Source organism: Rhagoletis pomonella, unplaced genomic scaffold (assembly GCF_013731165.1).
Source record: "Rhagoletis pomonella isolate Grant_MI unplaced genomic scaffold, Rhpom_1.0 Rhpom_scaffold_00009, whole genome shotgun sequence".
Lineage (NCBI taxonomy): Eukaryota > Metazoa > Arthropoda > Insecta > Diptera > Tephritidae > Rhagoletis > Rhagoletis pomonella.
The window spans coordinates 30,271,599-30,285,953 of NW_023458563.1; the positions used below are offsets into that span (position 1 = coordinate 30,271,599).

At 35.4% G+C, this 14,355-nt stretch overlaps 1 protein-coding gene across 1 annotated transcript in view; it reads right to left on the reverse strand.

The window, feature by feature from the left end:
• Positions 1-14,355, reverse strand: part of LOC118745708 — a 142,120-nt gene that overhangs the window by 87,020 nt on the left and 40,745 nt on the right. Inside the window, exon 4 of the mRNA XM_036479322.1 lies at positions 2,968-3,476. Coding sequence (XP_036335215.1) covers positions 2,968-3,476 — 509 coding nt within the window. The remainder of the gene's footprint in view (positions 1-2,967; positions 3,477-14,355) is intronic.

Sequence of the window (14,355 nt, forward strand, 5' to 3'; positions counted from 1 at the left end):
TTAATGAACCATCCAAATCGACTAGCGAGAGATCTTCTTAGATCTTCCCTAGATATGCAAGAAGACTAAAAAGAAAGGATATCTCCGATATTATCAAATGATGCGCAATATAATAAATTTCGATATCCACAATATATCAATTTCGGCTCTGGAACTCGTCCTTAGAGACCAACTAGCCAAAATCAGGGTACTTAATATAGAGAAGCGAAGGCGCGGCGTGGAAACTAGTCCTTTCCACCTGCCCAGGCAGTGCGGCTCTGGAACTTGTCCTTTCAGACCGCCTGCCCAGCACGATATCCAGTGATCCTGCTGCTCGGAATCTTGTCCATTCCGACAGCCGCAACAGCTGTAATAAATATATATGTATGAAAAAATAAAAAAATTTCTAAGTATTGACGTAGAAATTTTGAATTTAATAGTAGTTTGTAAGATTTTAAAACTTATTGATAGTTTCGAAAGCAAGATTCAATAAATAAATACACATTATACAAAAAAAAAACAAATTATCGAACAAATTGATGCCCTATTTATTAAAAACAGATACAGAATTTGAATTTAGGAATTTTTTTCTCAAATGCTGCCTGCCTTGAAATTATGAAATTATGTGTGTGTATAATATATACACTGTATATTAGAGTGGTTCATAAAAACACTCTTTTTGGAAATTCAAAAACGCTACATCAGAATATTGCTATTTGTGATAAAAAAACATGTATTTTTTTATTTTGAAAAAAAATTTTCTTAGAGGTCGCGCTGGTCGGATTTTTATAAAAACGGTGATGCTCTCAATTTTTGTATTTTCTTGACATGTTAAAATGCAGCTAAAAATGTGGTTTTTACATGTAATTACTCTGGTATTATTGGGGAGCTTTCCTTTAATTACACACCTGTTTTTGGGGTCGCCGATTAGGAATCTGAAGTCAATTTTTTTAAATTCAAAATGGCGGATCCAATATGGCGATCAAATTAAAAAAGTACTAAAATTAGAACGTTGATACTGAACGTTTTAAACATTGTCAACGCTTAAAACACGTTTCCAGTGGGTTTCTGGGGTTGCTGATTACGAATCTGATGTCACATTTTCAAAATCCAAAATGGCAACCAACTTTAAAAAAATGATTGGTTTTGTTTGAAACTCTTAACCGCCATTTTGAATTTTGAAAATCTGACATCAGATTCGTAATCAGCAACCCCAGAAACCCACTGGAAACGTGTTTTAACCCTTGACAATGTTTAAAACGTTCAGTATCAACGTTTTAATTTTAGTACTTTTTTTAATTTGATCGCCATATTGGATCCGCCATTTTGAATTAAAAAAAATTGACTTCAGATTCGTAGTCGACGACCACAAAAACTCTCGAGTGCCGGGCTTCGAACAAATCCAATCATTAAAAAAAATGGACCGCCATTTTGGATCCGCCATTTTGAATTTCGAAACACTGACTTCAGATCCCTAATTGGCAACCCCAGAAACACCCGTGACAATGCGTAAATCGTTCAGTATGAACGTTTTAATTTTACTAATCTCTTTTCGAGAGCATATTTTCGGGCACTAGGCCCATTCTAACTTCCCTAGAGAGGTATATAATTAAGGGAATGTTCCCCAATAATACCAGAGTAATTATATGTAAAAAACAAATTTTTAGCAGCATTTTAACATGCCAAGAAAATAAAAAAAATCAGAATATCAGCGTTTTTATAAAAAACCGACCAGCGCGACCTCTAAGAAAACTTTTTTTTTTCAAACCCTGGTCAAAGCAACATCGCAAAAAAATATAGAAAAAAGGTTTTTTCTTAACAGCGGTCGTCTCTCGGCAGGCAATGGCAAACCTTCGAGTGTATTTCTGCCATGAAAAACAGCTTCTCATAAAAATACAATCGCCGTTCGGAGTCGGTGTAAAACTGTAGGTCCCTCCGCTTTGTGTGACAACATCAAGGCGCACGCCACAAATCGGAGGAGAAGCTCGGCCAAACACTAACATATGTGTAAGCGCCAATCTATTATTATTATTATTATTATTATAATGCACTTTTTCAAAGTTTCGATGGGTGATATCCAATACAAGAAATCATTTAATATGTATACTCTAAATAATTAACAATATAAGGATGTGATAGCCTCGCCTGTCGCATACGACTTATGTAGTCCATTGGTGAATATATCGGTGGATTGAATACGTTTTCTAATGTAGAGTGGACGCTGTCTACCTCTATACTTTTTACCTTTGTTAATTGTTGAATTTCAATTGCAAGCGGTCAAATTAAATAGTATGTAGAATCTATATAGTGTAAGTCGTATGTGCATACATATGTATGTATGTATTTAGTTGGTTTATAATTATTTTTTACATCGAAATCAACGCACACTCATCTGCGATCAAAAACAGTTATAAGCAAGTAAGCGTATACCCGTTTTTTCAGAGTATTTCTAGTACTGCGAGCACATATGTAGCTGTTTTTGATCAGTTCTAAACCAAAAGGGATATAAGAAAACGGCAAATGCAGAAATGTTGGCAATAGATAGTGTTAATAAAATATGCAATAAAAAAAATTTATAAAAATCACATAACTGTTTTTGTTGGTGCAGCGCCGATATGTATGTACATCAAGTACGAAAATATAGATTTTTAAACTGGAAAATGGGAGACTTCAGGGACAACAAGAAACCTATTTTTATGTTGTATTCGACCCGACCTACAACCGGCTCTGTGTTATCTTTGAATTTTTGCTTTGTTGGAATCGATTTGAGGCTCGGGAGATTTTGTTACCATTCCCAGGCACCCCTGCACTGCTACCTTTCTAGTATCGAAGATATCCAACAATTTGTATTCACATTTCGTACACTCCAATCACTAACTCCAATAAAATTAGTAACTAGATATTAAATAACAAGGGTCGATGAAGAAATTTTGCGTTGTACAGATAAAATAAATAATATTAATTAGAATAAGATCAGCATGAACTTACTCGTTTCCACATTCGTAGACCACATTATGTCCCGCTGAATTGAGATTTTCCCCAGCAGAGTATGGCATTGTACTGCTCTCGCTATGTGCACGTTCTGGAATGGCTCGATTCCCGAATTGCTTCACTAGTTTAGCTTGCGTGGTCTGTTGCTGCTGTTCTTGCTGATGCTGTTCACTGAGTAACTGTGCTTCAGGAATGCCACTGCCACCGCAATCGCGGCACGTATCTAGTCCCTGGGAAAATGTGTCCAAGCTGTATTGCTTATCTCTCGCTCGCGCATTCATTCGCCCACTAACGTTCTTGCTGTTGTTCGTGTTCAATATATTTTCACCAACTATGGCCGACACCTCGAATCCCGCCGATACGAGCGCGCCTAAATGATGCAGATTCATGTTTGTTAAGGTGCAATCGTTTTTAGTTGTACTTGGAAGGAATATTGGCGCAGGGTATTTAGATCCTTCGGCATTTAGCTTCTTTGATGTTATCTTGGACATTTTTTTCTGATGCTGCTGCAAAAAAGTCGGTTCCAAAAAAGTTGAATTAATTTAAAAGGAAATTAGACCAGGATAAAAAAGTCGTATCTCGATTAACCGTAGAAAAAATTTAAATTGATGATTATATAACTTGGAGGCATTATTTATATGAGGTTGTCTAGAACCAGACCTTCACCGTACTCTATCCACAACTCATTTGCGATATTTGCCGGATTCTTGTTTTAATGGACACTGTAGTAATCAATCAATAATGTTGTATCCGGGACGATAGTAAAATCCCTAGATAAGCTAGGAGTCGAGAACAGCTTAGTTAGGCTTATTTACTGCGGAGTGGGGAGCGCTCAACGTAGAGTGATCTTTCTCCCTTCCTCTAAAAAAGCATCGTCAACGACGCACAGTGGTTTCGAAAAATCCAACTATTTCTCAACAACATGTGGGAGGACTACCACCTGTTTAAAAATCAAATTCAACGTTAATTAAAGGAATTAGGTAACTGAAATATGTATAACAATACATATGGGTGTCAGGCAAAAGGGATTTTAAAAGGTATATTTTTAAGAGGGTTGCCACCTATTTAAAACGCCAAGTTCAAATTATTAAATAAGTTAAAAAAGTTACACTTGAGGGGAAAAACGTCTAGGGAAACTTGATTTTTTTTAACGTTATTGCCGTTTAAAAATGTTCTTATTTAAATCTAGAAAAAATAGTAGAATCAAATAATAACGTATTTAAATCAAGGGAAAAGTGTTCAAGAGTATATTATGTATAATGGAAATATTCAATTCAAATACGCCCATATTAAAAGAAGCATTTTGCACTTCACGGATGGCGTTTTGAACGTATGGGATGCTTTTTACCTCGCTTTTATTAGCTTGGGATGTAACTATGTATTAATTACGCCTAAAAATGCAGCAATTTCCATTATCAAGTTAGATACCTATATAATGACAGTACAAATGGGAATTACTTTAAACTTCCATTTTAAGGTTACCTGATGGCAGTATGAATGGAAATTTTAATAGCGAGGTTTTCGTTTTTTAAACAATAATTTTATTATTATTAACACTTCATGCCAATTCATCGTAGCGCTTTCGCAAGAAGCAATATTTTGATATGAATCAAAATGGCTTTGAAAGCTAATGGAATTGCCTTTCAAGGAAAAATATTGCCATTGAACCACAATCACTCCTTGACCTTAAAAAAGTTGGTCAAAAATAGTGCTCTTCAAAAACAAAAAGCAAAATCCAAAGGATATATTTAAAAAAAAAAATTCTATGTATTTTTTATTATACTAATACATATTATAAATTTTGAGACGAGAAACACGATTCCATTGTTAAAAAAACGAAACAAAATTTCAGCCCCTCAATTTGGAAAATGCGTTATATATTGCATTTTTTATGATTTGCATGCAGCTGTGCATCCTTTACAAAATTGTATATCCCTCGAACAACAAGTCAGTTTTACTGCTTCAAGACCTTTAATTTAAGCCAAGGTAGAAGTCTCTAGCTAGGACAGCAAAATTATTACTATTCTGAAGTTAAACTTCGAAATTTCATTCGACATTTTACGCAATTTTTTTCCTAACTTCGGAGTAAAAACTAGTACAGCAGTTTCGAAGTTTGGTTTAAAATTGTTATAACTTGGCTCTCAGAGGGCCTAGAGTCTTCTACCTTGACTCAAATTAAAGGCCTTAAATTGCACTTATTGTTCTAGGGATATAAAATTGAGTGAAGGTTCCAAAGCTGTGGCCAAAAGTCGGGACATTTCTAAAGCATCGAATCCGAACATACAATATTGTTTTTAGAATAAAAAGACATCACATCTTTTAATACAGTTTTATTTAAAACAAATCAAAGAGAATAAACTTGAAAAATCATCGCAAAAATGTATACACACAATAAATATATACGATGGCGAGAGTGTAAATAGCGAAAAGGCATTTTAGCAAGTTTTGGCTACTTTCATTTGTTTAAATGTTGATGTATTTATTTTTTCTTTTAACTAATACTCAAAAAAATTTAACACTAATTATTGACAAATCTAAAAAATAAAATAAAATGTGTACTATATTAAAGTGTAGTTAATCAAACGTTGTTTATTCTATATTCATGAACTCATTTTATTTTTTGGCTCCCAAAGTAGTGGTTTCGATCCATAATGTTGGCTGACTAGTTGGGCATGCGGGTCATACTAGTTGTAAAGTAGTTGACAACTGGTTCATTTGACTACAGGGTATATATATCAAGTTAAACCATCTTTCCCACGGCATTCTGAATTACTTTGTTCGCTCCCCCAATTACGATCGCGAATTACCCCATTCTCACGGGCACATTCCTAATTCGATTTGTCAGTTCTCTGTCTCTGTGTTTTGTCTTTTCCTCTTTGCTACAAAATTGATGCAAAAGGTTAGTAATTGCTAAATATTTATAAAGTTCCGTATTCAATTGTTGATGTACAAATGTATAAACTTTACTTTTCGTACTCAGAAAAAGTGCCAGCTTTGATTTGTGAACTGGTTTCGATAAATTTCCGATAAAAATTAGAGACGGCAGCGATTTGTTCGTAATTCGCATGGTAATTAGATCTGAATTACCAACAAGTGCGTACGTAGTTCGAAGGGTAATTGGAGCGAATGAGAGAGCGAACTACGAAATTGCGGTGCCGTGGGAAAGCCATATTAGAATCGTTTCATTAAAAAAAAATAAATAAACTGAACTAATAATTATACAAGTGATTTTTAAGCAAAAAATAAAACCGACCTCAATTCTAATATACAAATTTAAGGTAACCGTTAATTTCTTAATGGTTGGACATAGGCAAATTGGTATGAGACCAGCTCTGAGGTAACACCTTTCCTTAAAAAAATAATAATAATAGAAATCGGTTAAGGTGGTCCATAATTATGTGGTAACTAGGGATGTTTCGAATGTCATATTTTTCACATTCGCGAATGCGAATGGGCGTATGCGAATGATAGGAATAACATAGTTTTTTATTACTTAAAAATTTTGTAAATTATGAGAACAATAGACGAGTGCCTAACCTATACCGTGTTTTAATCTAGTAGTCAAAGTTCAAAAGGGGCATATTATATTTCAAAAAAAGTAATTTTGCTCCCTTTTCTCCCATGAGGCGATTTCTTAGAGGCTCGTATATAACGCCGGCTGCACTGAACAAACGGTTACCGAGATATATATATATGTAATGTTGGTAGCACTAGAGCTAAGGGGAACAAATATTATTTGAGTAGGCAGCCTTGCTTTTACATATTATAACTGCTTCTATATCTATATGTATGTTTCGAGAGTAGCTGCAAAAGATGAAAAAGAATAAATGCCTCTTTGGCTGCCGACACCCAATAAGGAAAGACGTCTCTCGCTTGTTAAGTACACCACATTGGCGACGAGAAAAATCTGGAAGCCTTCACAACCGTAACCAAAATAAGTCGACACTTCTATAATTGCTGGGAACTGCTGCGAAACTAAGACATAACAAAAAAATGTCTTGGTTAGGTAATTTGTCGAATTTCATAGAATCCTAGAGCTGGATAATTTATAAAAAGCGGCTCGATCACTTCTTTATATCTAACGAAATCGTCGATGAGAAAATCAAAGTATCAAGGTTATTAAATGTAATCGGAGTGGAGGCCTACAAGTTGATAAGAGATTTGGTTCATCCAATTGCTCCCAGCAATAAAACGTATAATGAGTTGTGCGAGTTAATGTCAAAGCAATACTTACCTAAAACGGTACCGTTTCGCGAGAGAAAATGTTTTTTCGATGCCAAAAGGTGCGACAACGAATCTGCTGTTGCATTGCACGACGCCTGAGAGCCTATGCAGCCACGTGTTCTTTCGGCGCAAATCTGGACAACTTGGTATTAAATAAATTCATTACGGGGTTTGGCGAAGGTAAAGTGTTCGACAGACTATGCGAAGAGGGAGAAAAATTAGCTTCACCGAATGCTGCGGTGGACTTAGCTCAAAAATACGAAGGAGCACAAGCAGAAGGGGTTAATTTCTTGAAAAAGAAAACGTACAAAAATAAGGTTAGCAAAGCTGTTCAGGGTACTACAGAAGCAAAGGCAGATAAGTGCCACCACTGCGGAGCGAAAAGTCATCAATCGAAAGACTGCAAATATGCGGAATACACGTGCCATAAGTGCGGAACTAAGGGGCATCTCGCAAAAATCTGCCGCGCAAAAAGAGCCAACTACATTGGGAGTGCTGTCAATTCCATCAATTCGGTCAAACAGGAGGAAGCCAAGTTGGATAATTTTTCAATATTTGGCTTAAATTCTGATGCTCAAGAAAATAATAATGAATAATGTAACTAATCCATTTACAGTAAATGTACATGTGGGGAACGAGTCATTGTCGGCCGACATCGATTGCGGCGCTTGCATCAGCGTGATGCCCGTGCATATTTTCAAAAAGCGCTTTCCCAGAAAACGACTAAGAGCCGGGCTAGGTTACAGTGCTATGATGGTAGTTTTCTACAAGTATTGGGTGAGTTCACTCCATTGGTCGAATATGTCGGTATGCAAAAGCTGGTGGATTTCGTGGTGCTCAGCTGTCCGCAAAACCGTAAACGACATAAGTGGTAACGCAACCGAAAAAGAAGTAAGGGCAAAACCAGAAATTTTGAGTTTAGAATCCGTACTACATAAAATACATAAGGGGCTATTTGATGGCACGTTAGGTAAATTCAAGCATGGTAAAGTGAAGTTAGAATTGTCCGAAGGTGCAAACCCAATTTTTTGTAGGCCAAGACCGAGAACCGAGGTTGAGAAGTAATTGGACGAATTGGTAAAGATGGACATTTTAACTCAGGCAGAAACCAGCGAATGGGGCACGCCACTAGTTGCAGTCCTTAAACCAGACGGCTCTGTAAGAATATGTGCGGACTATAAAGTCACGTTAAATCGATTTCTAAAAGACGTAAATCATCCTATTCCAACCGTAGATGAAGTTTATGAATCCTTACAGGGCGGAGTAAAGTTCACGAAGTTAGATTTTTCAAACGCGTACAACCAACTCGAATTAGAAAAGGAATCGCAAATGCTGGCAGCATGGTCTATCCACAAGGGAATTTTCCGAGTAAACCGACTTCCGTTCGGGATAAAGGTAGCGACTAGAATTTTCCAAAATAGGGCGGAGAGAGTTATGCAGGGCATCAGTGGCGTGAAAAATTTTCCAGGCGATTACGTGGTTACGGGTAGAAATGTTCAAGAGCATTTAAGAACACTCGATTTGGTCTTGGAGCGTTTCGAAATTGCCGGGTTCAAGTTGAACTACAATAAATGTAAATTCATGCAAGACGAAGTTCGCTTTTTGGGCCACGTGGTCAATAAACACGGGTAAGGAAAACTGGCGAACGGGTGGAAGCTATATCGTTAGCCCCCATACCTAAAGATTTGTTCGAGGTGAGGTCGTTTCTCGGCATGGTAAATTACTATGCACGGTTTATAAGAGATTTTTCAAATAAATTAGAACCCATTTACCACTTATTAAAGAAAGGAGTCGCGTTCAAATGGAACAAAAAATGTGACAAAGCTCTTCGTGTAATAAAGGCCGACATAGTGAAGGATGTGAACCTGGCCCATTTCGACGCGAGGCTACCTACGATTTTGGCATGCAATGCCAGTAGTTGCGGTATCGGGGCAGTTTTATCCCAAATAGAGGATGGAGAAGAAAGGCCTGTGATTTTCATATCCCGCCCTTTAACTAATACCGAGAAAAACTACAGTATGTTAGATAAAGAAGTAAAAAGACTTTATCAGTACTTAAGGGGGATCAAGTTCAAGATTGTGACCGATCATAAGCCTCTATTTTCGTTATTAAATGAACGGTCTTGTATACCACTGATGGCAGCAAATCGTATGCAAAGATGGGCTTATTTCTTATCCGGTTTCGATTATACTATTCAATATAGGAAGGGTAATGAAAACGCCAACGCGGATTTTGTATCACGGTTACCCAGAGAAGGGGTAGTCGACGACAGATATGATGAAGTAGGATATCTAAATTTCATTGGCTACGACACCTTTCCAGTAGATTTTTTTGCAATTAAGGCTGAAACGGGAAAAGAGAGTACCTTAGCCGTGGTAGTTGAAGCTCTAAGGGAAGGACCGTTTGAGAAGTTCAAAGGAATGGACCAGAATGCCTACAGATGATTTTTAATTCGCTCTAGGGAGCTCACGGTGGAGAAAGGGGTATTGCTCTGGGGTAACCGAGTAGTCATTCCCAAATCTTTGCGTAGTTCCATTCTGTCACAACTTCATTCAGTACATCAAGGAATAGTAAAAACGAAAAGCTTGGCAAGGGCCCATTTTTGGTGGCCAGGTATAGATGGCGACATCGAACGGATAGTCAGGGCATGTACGTCATGTGCGATGGTTAAGTCGGCACCAGACAAGGCCCCGCTAATACCATGGCAGGTCGAAAGGGCCCGATGGCTGCGTATTCATGTTGATTTTGCGGGACCAATACACGGTTTCTATTTTTTAATCATAACACTATGCGACAGTCAAAATCGGGATGGGATGAAACCAACGGGAAATGTTATATCGGTCAAAAACAAGTTATATGTGTCCCGGCGTTTCGCTGGGTCACGTCTAGGAATCGAGATATATATATAACTTTTTTTGACATAACTCGAGAACCACTAGTCCGATTTTGCTCAAGCAAATTTAAAAAAATTAAAAATTATAATTCCTTTAATCTGTTCATATACGTTTTTCTATATAATCAACAGTTTTGTCGGTAAAAATAAATGTATGAAGAAAAAAAATATTTCTTGCCTAAAATATTAAATTTTTTTAAAACTGTTGATTATATAGAAAAACGTTATATGAAGAGATTAAAGGAATTGTAATTTTTAATTTTTTTTTAATTAGTTTGAGTAAAATCGGACTAGTGGTTCTCGAGTTATGTCAAAAAAAAAACACCAAAGGTGACAATTTCCCCTATATGATAGTTATATATATATCTCGATTCCTAGACGTGACCCAGCGAAACGCCGGGACACGTATAACTTCTTTTTTACCGATATAACTTTCCCCGGTAGTTTGAACCCTTCCCGATCACTGACCCCTACCATTTGTCTCACAGTGTAATTGATGCTTTTTCTAAATGGTTGGAAATTTTTAAAACCGAAATCATGTCTACCAGGTTTACTATCGATAGATTACGTAATTTATTCTGTAGATACGGTATTCCGCAAAAAAATGTCAGTGACAACGGTAGTCAGTTTTGCTCTAAAGAATTTAAATTGTTTTTACAAAGAAACAGCTAGGTTGTTTCTGAATCGCGAGCTAAATACTACATTCGAACTGGCAAAACCTTTCAAGGCAGTTAAAATTTCCGGTAAGGACACGCTTAACGATTCGGCCGTGGCACAGTATCGCGGAAGAAGGAAAACAAGGTTTCGGGTGGGGGTTGGGGTAATGATCGAAGATCGTTGCGATCCTAATCATGTGCAGTGGTGTAATGCTCGTATTGAGAAAGTTTTGGACCCACGTATGTATTTATGTCGTATGGAAAAAAAATTACAGACTGATTAAAAGACATATTAATCAAATTAAACCAATCCAACCCGTCACAACAAAGAGCGAGAAGGAGGAAGTAGAGCATAAAATCGACAATGAGAAATAGAGAACCACCACCAATACCACCGCCACTGACCCTAAATTCGTCACTAAAATCTGATCCCAATGCTGGTTCACCAAATAGCACTGGTGCCTACGAAGCTGAAAATAGCACGCTAGAAAATCACCCGTCGGCCGATAACGTCCGTCCGAAATGAACAATTTCTAAGCCAAGACGTTTAGGTATCGGCGAGGTTTACGATTAAATTATGTTGTTTGAAAAATGTTATTATTCTTCAATTCCCTTTATTTTTCTTTTATTATTATTTTTTATTCTTTTAAATAGAATTTAAATGTAGCTAACGTATGTAAGCTAGGATAAATAATATTTGCGAATCTGAATTAATGTAGAGTATCTGAATTTGTTTAATATGAATATGTAAATAAATTAGTACGGGAGTGTAATGTTGGTAACACTAAATAGAGCTAAGGGGAATAAATATTATTTGAGTAGGCAGCATTGGTTTTACATATTATAACTGCTTGTATATCTATATGTATGTTTCGGGAGTAGCTGCAAAAGATGTAAATCTCAATTTTGAGTGTATAATCTTCAGTAGTTACTAAAATATCGCAGTTTTCGTATATCTGAAAATTACCGTTATATGGAGGTAGGCGTGGTTATTGTCCGGTTTTGCCCATTTTCAATACCATCCGTCCTATGCCCGAAAGAAGTGCACGTACAAAGTTTCGTTAAGATATCTCAATTTTTACTCGAGTTATCTTGTGCACAGGCGGACGGACGGACAGACAGTCACCGCTTAATCGATTTATCTTTTCATTCTGATCATTTATGTATACATTTGTTTATATCTATCTCGATTTGTTTTGCCTGTTACAAACAACCGTTATGTGAACAAAGTTATAATACCCTTGTGCACAAGTGCGCTCGGGTATAAAATTGGGAGAAGAATGATAGACTTCAATATAGCGAGAGTACCGGTTTGACAGAATAAAACATAACCAAAGATAATAGAAAATAAGGATGCCGGCTATGTTTATGGTTCCCGTATATTCTATGTTCTTTGTGATAACGACAGTGCTGCCATGTTTGTATGAAAAATTATTTTTGGGCCAGATTAAAACAAACAAGAAAACACTGAAAATCGGGACTTAATCGATACAAATATGAAAAATCGGGACACTTATACGTCCCGTTTTCTTAAAAATATACAGCGGGAAAATTTTCTTAAAATCGGTATTGTCTCGCCAAAATAGGGATGGTCAGCGTATATTTACATAACAGTTGTAAAATCAATTGAATTTAAGACTAAAAAGATGAAAATTAAATTATAGTTTAAAAAACTAAAAAGTTGCTTTTATTAAAACTTAAAAGTAGAATATAATTTATAGAAATACAGATTTCGTTTAAGAGGAATAGGAAGTTCCCAAATTGATTTAATTAAACTTTTAAAACTAACCTAAAGAAGTATTAAAGTAATTGACAATAAAATTAATTTTGCCGGAAAACAAATCGGGGGTGCTTCTTAGATTGCATAGTCCTGCTATTGAGAATACTCAATATTACTAAACTGAAAATGAAAAGTTCAAAACAATTAATATCAAGTAGCCACGTTTTGTTTTACGGCAAAATTAATTTTATTGTCAATTACTTTAATACTATTTTAGGTTGGTTTTAAAAGTTTAATTAAATAAAGTTAGGAACTTCCTATTCCTCTTTATTCCTATTAATTATATTCTACTTTTTAGTTTACATTTTAATAAAAGCGAGTTTTTAGTTTTTTAAACTATAGTTATATTTATTCTTATGCATACCACGCACGCTCAGCGGCGGCAACACATACACACATACATACATAGTACATGTCAGTGTGGGGCATAATTCAATTAATTTTTTAATCATGTCGTTAATTGATTGAAAAGTAATTGCAATTAAAGTTTTAATTGCACATTACAATTAAATTAATTGCAATTAAACTTTTAATTGTGCATTGCAATTAATTTAATTGCAATTAAATTATTTGCAACTAAAATTTTAATTGCAATTAAATTTGTATTTGCACACTGCAATTGATTTAATTGCAATTCTTTTTTTTTAATTGTTTTATGAAACAATTAAAAATAACAATTAATCCATACATAGTATAAAGGAAAGTCGAGATTTTTTGAACGCGGTAGTCTCGAAAACTGCTGAACGGATTTTGACGAGATTTTCTCTAACAAACTCTGTATCGACAGGAGAGGGATCCTTTTTTACTTAGAATTTTAACAGGGTTGCCACCTGTCTACTGAGTACTCATTCTGGCATCGAGCTCATGGTATCGATACTCTAAAAGTATTAGGGAAAAAGTATCGATACTATTCAGTATCGGACTCATTAAAATATGTTTTTTTGGGATACCAAAATTACACTGTGGAACAAATTCAGGTTAGCAAAAGTTAGGTCGATTCTGAGAGTGAGGGGTGAAAATAGAGGCTAAATTAGAAGACCCTTATCGCGGCGTTTGTTTATGTTAGTTCGAATTTTTTTTTAATCGACCTTCGAACTTTGCAGTCAAATGCCGATTTCCAGCATATTGTTTATATGGTTTTTTGGCTATAACTCGTCGACTAATTGATATTTTTTCAATCTGTTAAAGCCAAATTACTGCTAGAGACCTGTGCAACAATTAAAATTAAAAAAAAATTTATTTAGAAAATTTTTGTAGTGCTTATGAAGCAAAATGTTGGAAATTTTTTTTCATGCTTTTTGAACATATTTTCCACAAAACTAAGCCTTTTTTGCTTTCTGTTTGATCTATAATATGCTGCTCAGTTTCTTCAATAAATTTTCTTTAGAAAAGAAAACAATCATAATACAAAACTTGCGTTTTCCAACTTAATATTAATTTACTTCTCATTTCTTATGCACCAATTTTTTCAGTGTTGGTTTTGAAGAAACATTGAAAAAGAAATTATAAAAATATGGAAAAAAATATAATTTTGAAATGTTAGTTATGAAAAGGTTTAAGTAAAAAAAATAAATAAATTAAATTAATTATTTGGCCAATTGCAGTTTTCGGTTTTCATGGTATCGATACTCTAAAAGTATCAGGGAAAAAGTATCGATACAATTCAGTATCGGACTCATTAAAATATGTTTTTTTGGGATACTAAAATTACACTGTGGAACAAATTCAGGTTAGCAAAAGTTAGGTCGATTCTGAGAGTGAGGGGTGAAAATAGAGGCTAAATTAGAAGACCCTTATCGCGGCGTTTGTTTATGTTAGATCGAATTTTTTTT